Source organism: Phyllobates terribilis, unplaced genomic scaffold, assembly GCF_046119375.1.
Source record: "Phyllobates terribilis strain yellow unplaced genomic scaffold, ASM4611937v1 Scaffold_49__1_contigs__length_9717188, whole genome shotgun sequence".
NCBI classification, from domain to species: domain Eukaryota; kingdom Metazoa; phylum Chordata; class Amphibia; order Anura; family Dendrobatidae; genus Phyllobates; species Phyllobates terribilis.
Window position 1 is genome coordinate 308560 of NW_027362809.1, and position 21033 is coordinate 329592.

The 21033-nt window shown below is 41.7% G+C and overlaps 1 protein-coding gene across 1 annotated transcript in view; it reads right to left on the bottom strand.

Annotated features, from left to right (window-relative positions):
- Positions 1-696: 696 nt before the first annotated feature.
- The window catches only part of LOC141191612 (uncharacterized), a gene marked incomplete at its 5' end in the record, with an annotated part of 35854 nt that continues 15517 nt past the window's right edge, over positions 697-21033 (bottom strand). Inside the window, one exon of the mRNA XM_073661536.1 lies at positions 697-4017. Coding sequence (XP_073517637.1) covers positions 2985-4017 — 1033 coding nt within the window. The remainder of the gene's footprint in view (positions 4018-21033) is intronic.

A 21033-nucleotide genomic window follows, 5' to 3' on the forward strand; every position in this document is an offset into this window, starting at 1 on the left:
TAGCTGGGACTATTCTATCTGTTTATTGTCCACTTTGTGGTTCAATAAAGTATTACCACACTGTTTTCCCCTCACACTGTGTTGTCTGAGTAGTGTTACGCCCACGGAAGAAATAGGGTCTTCACAATAGTGTCTGCCATTACTACGTCTTGTAGTAGGTGTTCCACAGTCTGACTGCTCTAACTGTAAAGAACTCTTGCCTGTTTGCTGGATTGGCCATTCTTCCACCTGTAATAAGTGCCCTCTAGTCCTCAGAATGGTCTTTGGACGGAATAAGTCAGCTGGAGATAGTCGACATCGTGCTCTCCAGAGACCCCCCGAGCCTTCCCTAGGAAGAAGAGCAAATCATTGGCATACAAGCCACCTTCTCTTCCTTGGTCCCATATTTAAAGATTAATTTCTTACATCACCTGTGTCCACCAAACTGCGGTGCAGTAAGTGACAAGCAAGCTGAGAGACTTCACCAAGATATTGCAGCTATGGAGAAAAGATATCACGGAAAATGGAATCCATCAATGCTTGCAGATTATTGATGGACAATTGTAAGAGAATAGCTGATGGAAGACAAGAGTCAAGCAAAAAAAGAATTGTCACTGAATGAGTAACAAATTTTGTAATGCAAATTTTTTAACTGTTGATGATTCACAATAGTGTTTAGACAGATTTTAGGTTTTTGAATTCTTGCCAAGTTTCCACTAAATAAATATCAGAAAATTGGAATAACAAAATATTTTGAATCTTTATATTTTCAAAAATAATAATGTTTCAAAGTGTTGAAACTTTTATGCATTAATTATATGTAGCAGTAAAAGGAAAACTCTTTGATATCATAGAAACAAGAGACAACTAAAATTTTCATTGTCATATTTGAAAGCAGGTCAAAGTCATAAGAAATGGCTCATTTCATAACTGAACATGAGAAAGTTTGAAAATATGTAAAACAGTGTTACATGATCTGAAACATATATGAGCTACTTGGGTGGAAGGTTCTTAAGCTGCTCACTCAGTACTTACAGGCTCTGTGCAGGTCCCGGTACCTTTCCCTCCTACTCTGCACCAATCAATTAGATAAGTATGGGTTGGAGGAGAGAGAGCAGCTATCTCAGTGATCAGGAAGGAAACTGTCTCATTGTCCTCCTCTGACACAGGAAATTGCCTCCAGTCTATAAGACACACTCACTTATTAGCAATATTTTTTTATTGCTAAAAAGTGTCTTATAAGTCAAACAATAAGGTAAGTTCTAAAGTAATTTCCCTTTCTCATTTAATTATAGAACTGTGTGTTATATGTTTTTGCATAATTTGTCAATAACATATATAGTTTCTCCCCATTGGAGTCTTTTTGATGGTCAACAAAATAGAACTTTCCAGTAATTCATTTTTTTTATGTTTAAAAACGTTGTCCACTACTTGGACAAGCCTTTTTCGTTCCTCATGTTTGGTTCTATTAAAATAAAATAAGAAATACAAACTTCCCATGCCGTCGCCATTCCAGCGGTGTCAGCACTTGCATTCCTAGGACTCATGTGAGGTTAGTATGTCACGTGAGCCCTGTGCCCAATCAGTGTTGACGTCAATGTCCCCACTGTAGTGCGACGGTGTTCAGACTGTGCAGTAATGAGGCATTGACCCAAGGAAAGTTCAACTTAAATGTCTTTATTTGCCAAAACTCCAAGCTCAAATGCAAAAGCTGTCCTCCAGATTGCAGCTGGGATATCCAAATAGTCCGTGTAAACCTGATGCCATGGGAGACGGCTGTACCGTTCCAGTCTGGGGTGCACCAGTTGTTTCCTTCACAAGCCTGTGTTATGCCTTCACTCAGGCTTGCAGTGCACAGAGCCTCCTGCTCTGCAGCTTGCAAACAAAACATTGACACAACCAATATGCCTCTATGCACATCCTAGGGAATATCTACCGTCCCTCGAATATGATCCCCCTCACTGCCTCACACCAACTTCAGACAAATCAAACATCATGAGGAAGTCAGAGAGCAACCACAGCCCTGGCTTCCTGTTGATATTCAATACATTCAAAGGCAGGGACAGTGAAACCGGCACTGATTACGTGCAGGGCTTGTGAGATGTAACAACCTCACATGAACACCGGAAATGCGAGCCCAGAAACGCCTGAAATGGCGCCAGCACAGGAGCTCAGTATGAGTGTTTTTACTTTAACGAGGCCAAACATGAGGAATGACAAAGGGTTGTCCTAGTATTTCACAACCCCTTTAAGATGATACAATTTTTGGTTAAAACATATCAACCCCTTTAAGATGATACAATTTTCGGTTAAAACATTTCCAACATTCTGAACATGAAAAAAGCTTCTTCCCTGTGTGACTTCTCAGATATTTATTAATCAGAACCTGTCACCACCAAAAACGCTATTAACCTGCAGATAGGAGCTTACTCTGCAGGTTAGTAACATTACTATCGTGCCCGGCACCTGCAAATAGCCAAACGCTGCTGGGAGAAAGTTAACTTTATTCTCCTCAGCAGCATTCGGTTTCAGTCACAGGGGCGGTGCTGGTTCAGTCATCACTCTGAGTATAAAGAGCAGTGACTGTAACAGCACCCCGGCACTGACTGACAGCCAGCCCCCATGCAGAGTCAGTGGCAGTCAGAGCTGGGAGTTTGTTTACAACAGCCGTTCTGTATTCTCCGAGCGGTAACAAAATTCGCACAGGCACTGCCCACGTGACTGAAATTGAATGCTGCCGGGGAGAATAAAGTTAATTTTCTCCCAGCAGTGTTTGGCTATGTGCATGTACCAGGCAAGTTAGTAACATGCAGATTAAGCCCATATCTGCAGGTTAATAGCGTTATTTCTGGTGGCAGGTTCCCATTAACAGTTGATTTCAGTGTAAATCATTTCCCCCCTTAAGAACATGAAAAAGGCTTCTCCCCTGTGTGACTGCTCTGGTGACTAAGAAGAGATGATTTCTTCACAAAACATTTCCCACATTCTGAACATGAAAAAGGCTTCTAGCCTGTGTGGGTTCTCTGGTGTTTATCAAGATGCACTTTCCGCGTAAAAGATTTCCCACATTCTGAACATGATAAAGGATTCACCCCTGTGTGGGTTCTCTGGTGTCTATCAAGATGTGCTTTCCGGTTAAAACATTTCCCACATTTTGAACACGAAAAAGGCTTCTCCCCTGTGTGGGTTCTCTGGTGGCTATCAAGATGTGCTTTCCGGTTAAAACATTTCCCACATTCTGAACATGAAAAAGGCTTCTCCCCTGTATGGGTTTTATGGTGGCCATCAAGATACGCCTTCCGATTAAAACATTTTCCACATTCTGAACATGAAAATGGCTTCTCCCCTTTGTGGGTTCTCTGGTGGCTATCAAGAAGCGATTTCCAGCTAAAACATTTCCTAGATTCTGAACATGAAAAAAGCTTCTCCCCTGTGTGGCTTCTCTGGTGGCTATCAAGAAGCACTTTCCGTTTAAAACATTTCCTACATTCTAAACATGAAAAAGGCTTCTCCCCTGTGTGGGTTCTTTGATGTATAATAACATCTGATTTGCAGTTAAAACATTTCCCACATTCTGAACATGAAAAAGGTTTCTCCCCTTTGTGGATCCTCCGGTGACTATCAAGATTAGCTTTCCGGTTAAAACATTTTCCACATTCTGAACATGAAAAAGGCTTCTCTCCTGTGTGAGTTAGTTTGTGTATAACAAGATTACATTTCTGTCTAAAACATTTCCCACATTCTAAACAGGAAAAGGGCTTCTCCCCTGTGTGACAGTGCTGGTGACTAAGAAGAGATGATTTCTTCACAAAACATTTTCCACATTCTGAACATGAAAATGGTTTCTCCCCTGTGTGAGTTCTCTGGTGACTAACAAGAGTTGATTTATCTACAAAACATTTCCCACATTCTGAACATGAAAAAGGCTTTTCCCCTGTGTGAAATCGTTGATGTCTGATAAGACTTGATTTCTTTGTAAAACATTTCTCACATTCGGAACATGAAAATGGCTTTTCCCCTGTGTGACGTCTCTGGTGACTAACAAGCTGTGATTTGTAGTAAAAACATTTTCCACACTTGGAACAAGAAAATCTATTCTCTGCTGTGTGAATTTTTTGATGTTTAAGAAAAGACTTTTTCAGAGGAAAACTATTTCTATATTCTGACTGTGAAAATGGCTTCTTTGCATTAGGAGCAGTTCGTTTTTTAATGCTTATTTTGCGACTTGGATTTTCCATAGTAGTCAGTAATGAATCAGAAGACAGGAGCTGTTTCAAAGGATTAAATGAGAGATCTTTGCTGTGAAGGGATGCTGGTAAATCTGCAGTAATGGCATTCACTTCAATTGTATCCTGTGGGATCTCAAGGTCATCTGATTTAAAAATTGAAGATGTCAGCTGTCCCTCTGATCTCCTGGTACAGTCATCTGGCAATAAAAAGAAACCATTATTATTTTTCAATAATATATGTTTGACTTTTATATTTTTGAACATTTGTACTTAAATTGTCTATAAAAAGTTATGTTCAAAAATTGAATTATTCACAAATTAATGACAGTTCACAGTCTAATGGAAATCCTCACAGGATGAACCAGTGGAGCGTGGCGTTCAACTGTTTGTTCATTCTGCCTCACAAATATGGAATAAAAAGCCACCAAACAATGTTCTGCAGTCGAAAATAACACCAATAAAAACTTCTACTCATCCCGCAAAAAACAAGCCCCCACTCATGATTGTCAATGGAAAAACAGGTTTCCATATTACTAGTGGCTCAAATGCTCTTGAAAAGCAACATGGCTTCCATAAACTAGTCCAGCAATATTCGCTCTCTTAAAGTCAAATCTCCCACTCGCTTCTGAGCCTTGCAGTGCGCCCAAACCACATTTAGCATCCATGTACTTGACATTACTATAGTGAGAAGATCCCACTTAATTTACGGTGTGTGTCTCCTGGAGCACAATCTGGGAACCAGTAAAATGGCAAATGTGCAATTTTTACTCTCGAACATCCACTGCGTGCTAATTTCCGGAAAGTGCCTGTGGAGTCAAAATAGTCCCTACTCCTATAGATTAATTCACTGAGGGTTATAATTTCCAAAATGGAGTCACTTTATGGGGATTTCTGCTGCTCTGGTTTTCTGCCATTTAGTCAAATTAGGGATTCTGTAAATGGTGTGTCCCATCTTGTCTGGGATCTGCTCCTGCGAAGTCTGCTTCTATCATTAGGCACAGTGTCAAAGATACACAGCCGGAGGGGTCATGCAGATCCACCCATTGTTATCACTTCATCAAGGGTAACGCAACTCCACAGCCTCCAAATCGTAAGGAAAATACGCAATTGATCAATGATTGATGGACAAGACTGCAGCTGCTTCCACTACTAGGCCGGTTATTAGGAAACTAACAGCACCAATCATTTATACAGGCCAACTGGACACCCATTACAGGTAGCATATGGCTTCAGGTGAGGTTTACAAAGCAAAAGGTACAGAACTATTAAACTATATTTTTAATTCAAAATATAGGCAGTGTTTAACCCCTTAACAACATCTGACGTACTAATACGCGTCTGTGCCCTGGGACTTAAGAGCCAGACCCGTATTAGTACGTCATGGCGATCGCGCACGCACACAGGCTGTGCGGGCGCGATCGCCGCCGGGTGTCAGCTGATTGTCACAGCTGACACCCGGTACTATGTGCAGGGAGCGGTCCTGCACCGCTCCCAGCACATTAACCCCCGCGATGCTGCGATCGAAGTCGATCGAAGTCGATCGCAGCATTGCGGGGGTAAGGGGAGGTGATCGCAGATACTCACCTCCTCTTCCGGCTTCCAGCACTGTCTGCAAAGGCTTCCTGGATGTTGCCATGACGACCCGATTTTTGTCATGACAACATCCGGGTCACCAGACAGCAGGAAGATTGTTTGGACATGCGCAGTGCATCTCCAAACAATCTTCTCCCTGTCCAGCGCTGACAGCCTGCATGGCACAGGGATGGTGCTGCATTCCTGTGCCATGCAGGCGATCAGAGAAAAAACAGTGAAAGTCCCAGAGTGGGACAAAGTAATAAACTATATAAGCTTCCAGAAAGTGAAAAAAAAAATAAAAAAAAATTGCAAAAATATTTAAAAAAAATAAAAAAAATAATCCACCAAAAATAAAAATATAATGTACCCATCAATAAATATTATTATAAAAAAAAACAACAAAAAAAAAAACAATAAAAGTACACATATTTGGTATCGCCGCGTCCGGAACAACCTGACCTATAAAACAGTCCCACTAGTTAACCCCTTCAGTGAACACGGTAAAGAAAAAAAAAAAAAAAAACGAAGCAAAAAACAATGCTTTATCACCATACCGCCAAACAAAAAATGGACTAACACGCGATCAAAAAGACAAATGTAAATAAAAATGGTACCACTGAAAACGTCATCTCGTCCCGCAAAAAACAAGCCAACATACAGCTCCATCAGCCGAAAAATAAAAAAGTTATAGCTCTCAGAATAAAGCGATGCTAAAAAATATTTTTTTCTATAAAATTGCTTTTATTATGTAAAAGTGCAAAACATAGAAAAACGATATAAATGTGGTACCGCTGTAAACGTACTGACCCAAAGAATAAAGCTACCTTATCAATTTTACCACACGCGGAACAGAATAAAAAAAAAACAAAAAAAACAATTCCTGAATTGTTGGTTTTTGTTTATTCTGCCTCCCAAAAATCGGAATAGAAAGCGATCAAAAAATGTCACGTGCCTGAAAATGGCACCAATAACAACGTCAACTCATCCCGCAAAAAACGAGCCGTCACATGACTGTCTGCCAAAATCGGGAAAAATTATAGCTCTCAAAATATGGCGATGCAAAAACTAGATTTTACAAAAAGTGCGTCTTTTAGTGTGTGACAGCTGTCAGTCATAAAAACCCCATATGATTCTGGTATTTCTGTAATCACACCGACCCGAAGAATAAAGTCGTCTAATCACTTATACCGCACAAGGAACGGCGTCAAAAATAAACTCTTGGGTTAGGATTGGGCTAGGGTTAGGGCTGGGTTTGGGGTTAGGGTTGTGCTAGGGTTAGGGTTGTGCTAGGGCTAGGGTTGTGCTAGGGTTAGGGTTGTGCTACGGTTAGGGTTGTGCTACGGTTAGGGCTGGGGTTGGGGTTGTGATGGGGTTGGGATTTTTTTCAAAAGTAAGAAAAAAAGATGACGATATGGCGACTAGTGTTGAGCGCAAGTGCTCGCTACTTGAGTTTGCATCGGGTGCTCTGGTATGCATTGAGTATCGTGGGTATTTGAGTGACATGCTCGAGTCTCTGCCCCATATGCTTCGCGGCCAAAAAAACTTTACGGGGATTGCCTGCCATGCACGAGCGATCCCCGCATGTTTTTTTTTGGGTGTCTAATAACCGTGAAACATGCGGAGCAGGGACTCGAGCATGTCACTCGAGCACACGCTGTACATGGTGCATACCTGAGTACCCGATGCAAGCTCAAGTAGCGAGCACTTGCGCTCAAGACTAATGACAACTTATTCAATATGATGACCTAATGTAAACAAATTCTGTGTCGTACCTCTGGGTTCAAAATGTTCACTATACACCTTAATAAAATCCTTTAGGGGTATAGTTTCCAAAATGGGGTCACTTGTGGGGGAGCTCCACTGTTTAGGCACATCACGGGCTCTCCAAACGCGACATGGTGTCCGCTAACAAATTGAATGGAAAATCGTCTCAAATTGTTAGCGGACACCATGTTGCATTTGAAGAGTCCCTGTGTGCCCAAACATTGGAGCTCCCCCACAAGTGACCCCATTTTGGAAACTAGACCCCCCAAGGCACCTATCTAGATGCATAGTGAGCACTTGGAACCCCCAGGTGCTTCACAAATTGATTCATAAAAATGAAAAAGTGTTTTTTTTTTCACTTTTTCATTTTTACGAATCAATTTGTGAAGCACCTGGGGGTTCCAAGTGCTCACTATGCATCTAGATAGGTGCCTTGGGGGGTCTAGTTTCCAAAATGGGGTCACTTGTGGGGGAGCTCCAATGTTTGGGCACACAGGGGCTCTCCAAGCACAACATGGCGTCCGCTAATTATTCAAGCAAATTTTACAATCAAAAAGTCAAATGGCGCTTCTTCCCTTCCGTGCCCTGCCGTGTGCCCAAACAGTGTTTTTTCCCCAAATATTGGGTATCTGCATGCCCAGGGGAAATTGCAAAACAAATTTTGGGGTCCATTTTTTCTTGTTACCCCTGTGAAAATAAAAAAAATTGGGTCTAAAGTAACATTTTTGTGAAAAAAGTTAAATGTTCATTTTTTTCTTCCACTTTCAAAAAATTCCTGTGAAGCACCTGAAGGGTTAATAAAGTTCTTGAATGTGGTTTTGAGCACCTTGAGGGGTACAGTTTTTAGAATGGTGTCACTTTTGGGTATTTTCTGTCATAAAGACCTCTCAAAGTGACTTCAAATGTGATGTGGTCCCTAAAAAAATGGTTTTGTAAATTTTGTTGGAAAAATGAGAAATCGCTTGTCAAATTTTAACCCTTATAGCTCCCTAACAAAAAAAAATTTGGGTTCCAAAATTGTTCTGATGTAAAGTAGACATGTGGGAAATGTTATTTATTAATTATTTTGTGTGACATATCTCTCTGATTTAAGGGCATAAAAATTCAAATTTTGAAAATTGCAAAATTTTCAAAATTTTTGCCAAATTTCCTTTTTTTCACAAATAAACGCAAGTGATATCGAAGAAATTTTACCACAATCATGAAGTACAATATGTCACGAAAAAACAGTCTCAGAATCAGGGGGATCCGTTGAAGCGTTCCAGAGTAATTACCTCATAAAGTGACAGTGGTCAGAATTGTAAAAATTGGCCTGGTCATTAACGTGCAAACCACCCTCGGGGCTTAAGGGGTTAAACAATATACAAGATAACACAAAATGGGAACAAAACAGCAGAATATATACAAATACATAAAAGGTATAAACAAGAAACTTGCTAAACTTGGTCGCAGAAACGGCTCAGAGCTTAGAGAAGGGAAGCGCTTCGATTTGGAATTGGACAGAACCTCCACAGAGAACTACTGTAGGTCTTCCTAGGTGCTGACAATGATCCAGACCAGGATTTGCTTTTTATTAGCTCCTAAGTTACGCCCACACACTTCTCCTTTATGAACTCATGTGTGACTATTTGTGAGATGTTCTCAGCCTTTAAGGATTTTAGGAGAGCCACAACTTAAGATATCTTCACCTCTGAAGATCACAGGCACTAGATATTGATGTCATATTTTTTTATCATGATTTTACCTGTACATAAAGATCAAATATGACCTTGTTCGCACCATCTATCTGACCATTATTCAATTGGAGTGATTCTAGTGCCCCCACCCCCGCCGATGTGAGTTAATGCGTCACATCCGCTCTTCGTTATAACGCTGAAAATCTATATCTCATACATATCGGATCGATACCAACGCCAATATTCCGGTCTGGAGCTAGGCTGGCTACAATCTGTGCTGCATGAATAAAAGTTCTGTGCCTGGGAAAGCACACTTCTCCTCTAGTAAACCCCTCTCCTTTTGGCATGTTTTCTCCTAAAATAACTTTCTTGTTTAATTACCTGTACACTACAGGGTTCCTATGCTTCAAAAGAAGTTAAAGCATTATCTCTCACTTCCCCATATGTCCTATTACGAGGTCTTCCAAAAGGAGTTTAATTGATAGCTCTTCCTAGATCTTAAAGCGCACCTGTCAGCGGGATTGTGCTCAGTAAGCTACATACACTGTCTGGTGGGCACCATTACACTGATTAATATGATACCTTGGTTGATGAAATCCGTCCTGTGGTTGCTGTGTTATCTTTACTTTCAGTTTGGAGATAATGATATACATTTGCTCCGGGGCGGTCTGTGGGGGGTGCGCTATCTGGTGCTCTGCTTACATATTCATCTATATGCTCTTATGACAGCTCACTGATCGCTCACTGACCTGCCTCCTATTTTACCTAACCCTGCACTACTAAATGCATTACGTAAAATAAGAGGCAAGTCAGTAAAGGCTTAGAGATTGTCACAGTTCCACCCCTCAGTGTGACTGGGAGGCAGTTGCTGCCAACTCAACCACTAAATCTGGTAAAGGGGCGTGCTGAAGCTGTCAGTACTTTGTTTGACAGCTCGGCCATCCAATCTGAGACTGAGAGGCGCTGGCTATCTCGAAGTGTTCATTATCCCAGGTGATTGCCAGTATACTTAACTGGGCTGTTTCTCCTAGACCTCTGCCAGACGTACATTCAGCTTGGGTGAGGTCTCTGCCCCATGTGTTCTGTGAATTTATCTTCTGTTGCCTGACCTTGGACCTTGTTGTGCTCTGATCCGCTATCCTCCTGGTATTCTGACCAACGGAACGTTACCTGACCACGCCATTGTCTCTTCCTTCTGTTTAGGATGTATCCTCCTGGCTTCTGACTTCAGACTCCCTCACTATCCTGCTTCACGACTTGGCCATGAAAGGTGACTCAGCGTCACATTATGTCTGGCCAAGGTCTAAGAATGTGAAAGCTGACACATTATCTTGTAGTCTCGATTCAGTTTCTCCTCCAGAACCTGCATCCTCCATTATTCCTCACGGTATTGTGGATTCTATGGTAACCTTGAAATTGGAGGAGGAGATCCATAAAGTCCAGTCGTTGGCTCCTTCCGCTACTCCAGGATCTAAATTATTTGTGCCTGTGTACCTAAGATTGCGTGTGTTACAAGAATTTCAGGATTCCATCTTGAGTGATCATCCTGGTGTTATTGCTGCACAGAAAGCAATTGCTAGATTTTTTGGTGGCCGTGCATGCATAATAATATCAAAGATTTTTGTATCTGTTTGTGAAATTTGTGCCCATGATAAAGTCAGTCATAGCCGGCCGGCTGGGGAATTGATTCGATTGACAATTCCAGAAAGCCAGTGGACTCATCTGTCCATTGATTTCATCACGGATTTTCCTCTGTCTCGTGGGAAAACTGCTATCTGAGCGGTAGTTGACCAATTCAGCAAGCAAGCTAATTTTGTTCCTTTGTCAGGATTACCTAATGCAGAGACACTCTCCAGGTTTTTTTTCTCATATTGTAAGGTTTCATGGGATCACTCTTAACATGGCATCTGATAGGGGAGTACAATTTGTCTCTAAATTCTGAAGAGCTTTTTGTAGTAAACTCAGGATTGACTTGTCATTTTCATCTGTTTACCACCCTCAAACCAATGGTCAGACTGACAGGACAAATCAATCTTTGGAATAAGTTTTAAGGTGCTTTGTGGCGGCTCAGCAGGAGGTCTTCATTTTTACACTTGCTGAGTTTCCATTTAACAGCTGAGTGAATCAGTCTACTGGAACCTCACCATTGTTCTGTAATTATGGTTTTCATCCTTATTTTGGTGAATTTTCTATGATTATTTCTGAATGCCTTGGGGTGGAGGTCGCAATACTAAGATTTGGGAATGTCTGAAAGGATGTTCAAAAGAATATTGGGACTGCTCAGATTCGTCAAAAAACAGAAGGCCAATAGAAGACGTTCAGAGAGTCCTGTTTTTAAGATCGGGGATAAGGTTTGGTTGTCATAGGAAAATTAAACTTAAAGTGCTGTCGACAAAGTTGGGTCCAAATTTTATTGGTCAATATGAGATCCTAGAGGTGGTCAATCCGGTGGCATTCAGATTAAAGCTTGCTCCATCTCTTCGCATCACTAAAGTCTTTCATAAATCCCTATTAAAGGAGTTTGTCCCTTCGGCATTGTCTCCCTCTTCCCCGCCTCCTCTGGTTTCAGTCGACGGTGGCTTGGAGTATGAGTTTCAGTGGGTTATGGATTCTCATAGGGTCCGAAATTCCCTCCAATACCTCATCCATTGGAAGGAATACGGACCAGAGGAGCGAACGTGGGTCATAGCTTGAGATGTGAAGGCAGATTGGTTAGTCAGGACCTTGCATCTAAAATTTCCTGGGAAGCTTGGTGGTCCGGTGGCCTCCGTTAGAAGAGGGGGTACTGTCACGGTTATACCACTCAGTGTGTCTGGGATGCAGTTACTGACAATTCGGTCATCCAGTCTGGTGCAGGGTTGTGCTGAGCTGTCAGTGTGTTGATTGACAGCTCAGCTGTCCAATCTGAGACTAAAAGGAACTGGCTATCTCAAAGTGTTCATTATCTCAGGTGATTGCCAAGCTACTTAACTGGGCTGTTTCTGCCAGATGTACATTCAGCTTGTATGAGGTTTTCTCTGTGCCTTATGTTCTGTGAATTGATCTTCTGTTGCCTGACCTTGTTCTGACCATCCGCATGTTTAACCCCTTATGCTCTGATTCGCTATCCTCCTGGTATTCTGACGAACGGAACGTTACCTGTCTACTTCTTTCTTTCTTCCTTTTGTTTATGATGTACCCTCCTGGCTTTTGACTTCGGACTTGTTACGCTCACGCCCGGGCTGACTGGCGTGAGCGTGATTAGTGATCCCACTGGATCATGAACCGAGGAGTGCCTGGAGGGGCGTGACTAAGTATCAACCCGGTTCGACCAAGGTCGCACGGCGGCTCAATCGACTCTGTAAACCAGGGAGGAACCGAGCAGAGGGACCAGGTGCTACTCCAGATCAGACCCTGGTCACAGCTGTTGAACCACACCAGGGAATGCAGGAACAGGCAGGTTAGGCTGGCATACAGACAGGTGGGTACTGGCAGGCACAGCTGATATGCAGACAGGTGGGTACTGTCAGGCACAGCTGATATGCAGACAGGTGGGTACTGGCAGGTAGGAACGCAGGCAAAATAGGAACCAGGACAGACTATGATACAGGAACAGAGCCGCAGATGAGGTAGACAAGCAGAACAGAGCAAAACCCGCAGGTGCGGTAGACAAGCAGAGCAGAGCAAAACCCACAGGTGCGGTAGACAAGCAGAGCAGAGCAAAACCGCAGGTGTGGTGGACAAGCAGAGCAGAGCAAAACCCAAAGATGCGGTAGACAAGCAGAGCAGAGCAAAACCCGCAGATGCGGCAGACAAGCAGAGCAGAGCAAAACCCGCAGATGCGGTAGACAGGACAGGGCTCTGTTCACATGGAACAGACTGGAAAACACAAGAAGATAGCTGGAACACAGGAGTAGATTCGGAGACAGGGAAACAGAACGAGCAGAACCAGATACACACAAGGTACTTGCAATGAAGTAGCGAGTGGACACAAAACTCACAAACAGAAGTACAGAGACAACGAGTTGGAGTTAGGTGCAGGTTCAGACACTGCAGGAAAAGGGAAGGTACAGACATAGAGACAAATAGGTAAAGGGCTAGGACACTGTTCAGACAGGATCTGAACCAGGAACAAGATACAGGAACGAGCCTGGGAACTCAGCCCCCAGGATGGCGGAAACTGACTAGAAGTCACAGGTAACAGGCCTGGGTATACAGCCCCCAGGGTGGCAGAAACAGACAAGATACAGGACAAGACCTGGCAACTCAGTTGCACAGAACACACTGAATGAAAGTGTTGCTCAGGCACCTCCTACTGGGTGAAGGGGGTTTAAGTATCCAGTGACTCACAGCAATAGGTTGGGGACGCATTAGGAGTGCGCACACTGCAACTATAAGAATCAGAAAGCAACAGCGCCGCCGCCCTAAGCAATTGGACAAGAGACATGCAAACAGCAGGCACTGGAGCAAAGTGTGCAGCCTGGACTGATAGGTAAGATTGCGGTCTTGCATGGTGGGAGGTGGTAAACCATGCAAGCACGCCGCCAGGGATGTTACAGGACTCCTTGACTATCCTGTCTCACGGCTTGGCCATGAAAAGTGACTCAGCATCACAGAGGCACAGGGGTAATGCTTTTTTATGTAGTTTATTATAATCCTCCTTGAAGTTAGACGGTTTTAAAAGAAATTTAAAAGTCAGGATAAAGGGAGTCTCTGTTGTTATTGTACAGAAATTCACACTTGGTCCTCACTGCACATTTAATGTTGTCGATCATAAAAATGAAATTTTTCCAGAAACACTGGACCTGGTCTTGTAGGGACCATATGAGAACATTCAGCAGCACAGAAGGGAGAGAAGGTAGATTCATCCAATAAGATATCAGGGTTCTAGGAAGCCAACAGCATCATTACCCTCTGCTTTCTCTTACAGTCCCATCATAATATTTTTCTTCATGTGATTTTCTAACTCGTCAGCACATTCTATGTACGCTGTCATTCGGCTTTGTAGTTTACAGATCTGGGCAGGTAAGAGTCAGCATCTCCTAATCTCAAGGGGTAGGTGGATCCTTCCGGTTGTAAGTTCTATAGAAAAGGGCTTTCAATGCCCAAAGTCATTTAAACAGTTTTGGATGGAGGAGAATGTTGTGGTCTAGAAGTAAAATGGTGATCGCATGATTGTGATACGGCCGGACTACACCACCGATAAAGCAGCCACAGCCGGTGACTGAGATGAATCAGTAACTTCTCTACATTTAGTGGTCACTACTCACCTGGGTAGTCATATGTAGGAATCTCCTTCTTACACCGCTCATCATCCCTCACATATGTCTCTGTAGTATTAATATGGGTCAGATCTTCACCCTGAAACAAATATTGTAAAAGTCACAGACAGATGGAGAAGTCACACCTATGATCAGCTCTAATCCTGCCATCTCCACCATTCTCATTACACAAATATAAAACATAATAATGATGGATAAAACAGAACTGAAGACATGACATTTACAGCCGTCTACACATCATAGGGGAGATCTCATGACACCTTCTCTCCATCTACCTGATGATCCTGAGGAACATTGGGATCTTCTTGTTTACAGTCCAGTAGAAGAAGAGGACGGGGACATCTCTCTGGTGTTGTCCTCTTACTGGATAGATCTGGAGGAAACACATACAGGGACTGAATTCATTCTTTACATACAGATAATTATAGGCCGTGTGTATTTAGTCCTGTCTATTACCTGGTGATGTGAGGGGCAGGGGAACCTTCATCATGACGTCCTTGTACAGATCTTTGTGTCCTTCTAAATACTCCCAATCCGCCATGGAGAAATAGACGGCGACATCCTGACATCTTATAGGAACCTGACACATACAATGATACCATCATCCCCCAGATCCCTCCATAGCGTTACTGTATAATGTCCCAGCAGTGTTACCTCTCCAGTCAGCAGCTCAATCATCTTGTAGGCGAGTTCTAGGATCTTCTGGTCGTTAATGCCCTCATATATCAGAGGATGAGGTGGAGGCCCCGTGATTGGGCTCAGGGGTCTTCCCCATCCCTCAGACACAGGGTCCTGACAGCGCTCACTAGAGGTCTTCTTCACTACTGTGTAATCCTGGTTATGGAGAGACACATTAATAAATCTCACTACAGACATTTCCAGAGTCCTCACCTCTCCAGTTCTGTCCATCTGTTATTCCCATAGATAAGAATGATGTAATGTGACGTCATCAGAATCTCTCACCTCTCCAGTAAGCCGGAAGAGGATCTCTAGGGTGAGGTGTAATATCCTCTCCACCATCTTGTCTCTGTCCATATCCATCCTTGATTGGTAAATCAAGAAAATTCTCTTATACAGAAGATCTTCACTGAGAGGATCTGATATTGTAGGGACCTGAATGAGAAGATGATGAGCCGATGTAACATAATAAAAATCCTGTGTAATAATACAATTACTGGAGACAATAAGGGAAACATATGAGGAGATTCATTATTTTACAGTATTTAGTTTTCTTCTTTACATCTAGTAATAAAACCTATTTATTTTAGGCCACAGACAACAAGAAGTTTCTTCCTCGGAGTCTGCAGCTGAATCTGTTTCTCACAAGATGGTGGTTTGATGGTTTTATGAGATGGATGTTTGTTCTCGGCCCCGACCCTTTCACAACTCCTGTCTCCTAGTTTAATCGTTAGAGAAACACATAACGAGAACCTGGCTTACACCTCTGGGTTTTCACAGATGCGGCATTGATAAATGTCCACCATGTAAATATGCCAAACACAAGAAATAGATTTAATCACATTAAATAAAACATTTCATTACACAATGTATCACCTGCAGCAGAGAATTTGTAGTATATTGTATTCAGTGTCTGGGATGTAATGTCAGATATGTCGGCTGCTCCTCCTGTAAATAAGGCAGAGAATTAATGAGCACATAGGAGACCCCACTAATCCCGCAGCCATTAACCCCTCCAATGTTTCCACACATTTCCTAAGAAAACACAATGGGGACTGAAAGAACTTTCAGTTTTGTGGCACTGAAAGGGTAAAACGTTCAGGTGGAGGGGAGATGGCAGAGGGGCATTGCTGAACCGTGAAGCTTCCTGGACACTGAGGCCAAATCCATCGTACCGGAGGGTATAAAGAGAATGTGTGGACGGTTATCACTACTATCTACATTATTGTGCTGGAACTAGGAGAGGAATAATGGCGTTGTGTGAGGACTTCTCTGGGCTTCTGTCCTTCATCCTGTAGTCGTCTGAATGTATCTAATGTGGACGGGAACCAGCTAAGCCGCATTCAGTCCACAGCTGTTACATCACTGTTCACACCACACAGACCCCAAGAGTCTCCGTGCTGAAGGGGTTAATGCCCCCCTGCGCCCAGTAATGAGGAATCTCCACATACCTCCACCTGCAGAGCCGCCACCACATATATGGCTGCTCTGTGCGCACAGGACCTGTGATGAGGTCACAGGAGGGGAGGAGTCAGGGGTCACATGATCAGGGGCCTCAGTGGATGCACAGTGTAAACTGTGCGGCTCCTGTACAGTGATATCCGGAGTGAAGATGCTACATAGAGACGTCTCCGCAGTGACATTTCCGGCATTATGAATGTTTTTTGCCTATCCTTCTCTGAAATTTGACTACCCAATTCCTTCTCCCAACCCCAGTAAAGGGTAGAGGGTCATTGCTGGTGTCCATTTGTGTTGCTTTGTGTATGCAAGATAGAAGTTTAGTACAAGGACCTACTTGCGTGATTAAGGGTTCAAAAGGAGTGAGTTCATCTTTTATACTAGTAACATGTGAGAATTTATAAATGACCTGAGCTGGAAATAAGCCAGGCAGGATAGACTCCTAATTAGAAAGGAGCCACGAAGTTCTATAAAGGAAGGAAAAGAGCCTGATTCCATGAGAACGTGTCTCAATCTAACCCCATCAGATCAGTCCCAGATTAGAAATGAGTCCGTACCTGAAGCAGAGGGAAAATCTGGGTTGTCAAACAAGGGCATTAATGGACCCAACCTACGTGATATAGATGAAGAGATTAAGACTTGATCCCATGTTTTCAAAAAGTGTTGAATGGGTATTGATAATTGTTTAGTTTGTACATGTATTTAGTCAATCCAAGGTAGAGATGTGAGTATCCACGGATAGAGGTCCTCTTCCAGTTTCACCCATTGCTTATGTTCCACAGACGTGAACCAGTCCACTGCTCTCATAAGAATCAAAGATTGATGGTAATTTTTTTTAGAACGGGCATACTAGTACCCACCTTTATTTTTGGAACATCACAATATTTTAAAACATATCCTAGACCTCGACGTTCCCCATACTACCTAATAGCGTTGTCGAGATGGGAGAAAAAGGTCTGAGGAACGCAGACAGGAACGGTCTGGAATATATAAAGAAGTTTTGGCAAAATGTCCATTTTATCACATAAATACAACCAAACCAGGACAAGGGTTTGGAGTTATAATTCATTACATTTTAAAGAGTTTGTTCAAGGACAGTGATATAATTTAAACTATACAGATCATCCATGTTCCCTGGAATTTGTGTACCGAGGTACTTAGGTGTGTCTTTCTGCCACTTAAAGGGAAAGTTAAAAATTAGCTGTTGTCTTATGTTATTGCTTCTGATTTAGAGCAGTTGACTATAAAATCGCTTACTTGACCAAATTCTTCGAATTCCTTTAGTATAGAAGGAAATGAGATAATTGGGTTTGAAAATAGAGCAACAAGTCATCTGCGTATAGAGCTAGTTTATAGTGATGTGAGCCTATAGCAACTCCACTAATATCTGGATTTTTTTGTAATGCTACCGCGAAATGTTCCATCACCAATGTGTATAGGAGAGGTGATAAGGGACACTCTTGCTTTGTCTCATTTTTAATAGAAAATGTGTCAGATAGAAGGCCGTTTACCCTATAGCTTTAGGGTCAGTGTAGAAGGATAGAATTTTAGATAACAAGAAAGAGCCTAACCCAATTTTTCGTAAGGTGCTCTTCAAGAAAGTCCAGTGCATTCTGTCAAACACTTTTTCAGCGTCCAAAGAAACAAGGCACATTGGGATCCCGTTTTTTTGCACGTGAAACTAACAACGTTTTATTGGTATTATCACGCACTTCTCTACCCTTAACGAAGCCAACCTGATCGTTGCTAACAATTGAGGGTAGGTAGTGGGAGAGCCATGGTGCAATTATATTAGAGAATATTTTCATGTATATATTAATTAATGAAATTGGATGAACATTAGGGCAGGCATTTAGTTCTTTTCCAGGCTTTGATAAAACTGTTATGTGAGCCTCAAGTGATTGGGGGGCAAAAGGGGGAGTCTTGTGAGATATTATTGAACACTAATGGTAATAACAGAGGTGCAAACATGTTATAAAATCTATTATTGAATCCATCTGGCCCAGGGCTCTTCCCGATAGGACAGGCCATTAAATCATTCCCTATCTGTTGTTCAGTGAAAGATTTGTCTAGTATCTCCTGCTCAGGGGTCTGTAAGGAAGGAACGGTAGTGTCCAAAATATATTTGTCAATTATTGTTTCAAGAAAATGTATATATTTTCCATGAATATTATGAAGTGAGCTATAACAGCAATGAAATGCGTCAGCTATGTCAGTGGGGTTAGGAATTTATAGCAGTCGTGCTCCTTTTGTTTTGGATACATACGGCTCTGGCAAAAATTAAGAGACCACTGCAAAATTTTCAGTTTCTCTGATTTTTCTCTTTATAGGTATATTTTGGAGTAAAATGTACATTGTTGTTTTAGTCTATAAACTACTGACAACTTGTCTCCGAAATTCAAAGCTAAAAATTTTGTATTTATTTGCAGCAAATGATAAAGTGTCAAAATATTAAAAAGAAACAGTGTTTTCAGACCTCAAATTACTCATGTTTTAAATGTGAAATCAATATTTGGTGGACTAACCATGATTTTTAATCACAGCTTTCATTCCTCTTGCCATGCTTTCCACCAGTCTTTCCATGCTTTCCAATAGAAAACTGTTCAGTGGTCTCTTATTTTTGCCGGAGCCGTATGTCCTTTGCATCCGTGGATGTAACTTCCTTGTCAATGAGAGACCACATTTATCTGTGAATTCATACGAGTACCTTCGCATGCGATCTTGATATTTTGTATATGTTTGATCTAGTAAAGACCTTCGCTCCTTTCTTTTTTTCAATCAGATCATTTTTATTTAACAAAAGAAAGAAAGACCAACATTTTGTTTTTGTCATATAAACTTTGTGACAAAAAAAATAAAAAGAAAGAAAAAAGAAGTAAACAATACAAGAACCGGTTTACAATGATATAAATCCCAATATCGCTCTATAGTACAATGTTTTGGAATAGTAATTTTACATTTGTACATAAATATCTGAATACTTCCTGACGGCTTTTTTTCCCCTATTGGGACATCAAAAGAAAAAGAATATATCTAAGAAGGGGCAATTGTGTGGACTGAGACAATTATTATTTGCTGACACCTTAGGTATAAGGATATAAATTCCTGGTTAACTGCAGGGATATGTACAAATGGTCCAGTATAGCATTTCTGAAGCAATACCTGGGGTAATTAACCATTGCTCCCATATGTGTATAGATTTCTTGAGAGCGTTCCTTTTTATATAAGCTCCACTTTCCAAGCATAGAGTGTCATTTATCCTGGAGTTTAGTTCTGTTATCGTTAGGGGAGAATTGTCTATCCAATGTAGTGCCAACAACTTTCTGGCTTGGAATAATATTCTTGAGCTACCTACTGCCATATGGGAGTCTGGGTCTACGTCTTCTCCCAGGAGTCCTAGGATACAGATTTTAGGTTCCAACTGAAGTTGTATCCCAAATACAGATAGTACAAGAGCGATCACCCCCTTCCAGTAGTCGCCAATATTTACACATTCCCACGTCATATGCATCAGGTGGACGTCATTTTGACCACATCTAGGACATGTTTCATCCGTTTGTATTTCAATTTTAAATAAAATACTTGGGGATCTATATACCCTATGAATGAGAAGAATTCGGGACAATCTTTGTGACTCCGACAATGAAAGTTTCGGTGTCAAATCCAGTATTTCCCCCATTGCTCCTCAGATAAGGGACCCTCATCTTCCTCCCATTTTGTCTTAACTATCAAAGGATATTTATCCAAATGTAGGGCCAGTAACTGCCTATAAATAAGGGATATTAGACCTTTTGTATCTAACGATGTAGTAATGGTATATATTGAGTGATGTCAATCAGTATGGCGTTTATTCTAGTTGTGTACTATATGCAAGATGTATTTGCAGATATTGATAAAACACTCTATGCGGAAGGTTAAAATCTGCCTTTATTTGTTCAAACATCTTGAATAATCCATCCCTCAAGAGTTGTGACACCAAACATATACCCCTATCCTTCCACTCACTAACATTTTTTAGTTTATGTAGCTCTGGTAAGTTATAGTTGTGCCATAAAGGGGTATAGTTTGTGTACTTTCCAATCCCCAGAATATTTTTACCCCTATCCCACGCCTTATATATTAACTTTAGTGTAGGACATTTTAAGTCATTTTCTCGAGGAGGCCCCATATCTAGTACCGAGAATGGAAGCTTCCACTTGGTTCCTTCCATAAGTAGGTGCCCTGAAATTACACAATATTTTCAAGTACCCATCCATAAAACTACTTTAGCTCCCTTCTAGCGTTAAGCAGGTCTGCATATACCTGGAGGGAAGCAGATCATTTATATTGTTTGTCAAGGAGATCAATCCGCTCAAGCAAATGGGAGACTTTAGCTGTTCTCTCCTTTTTTTAGCTTTTGTCTATGTTTTGTTA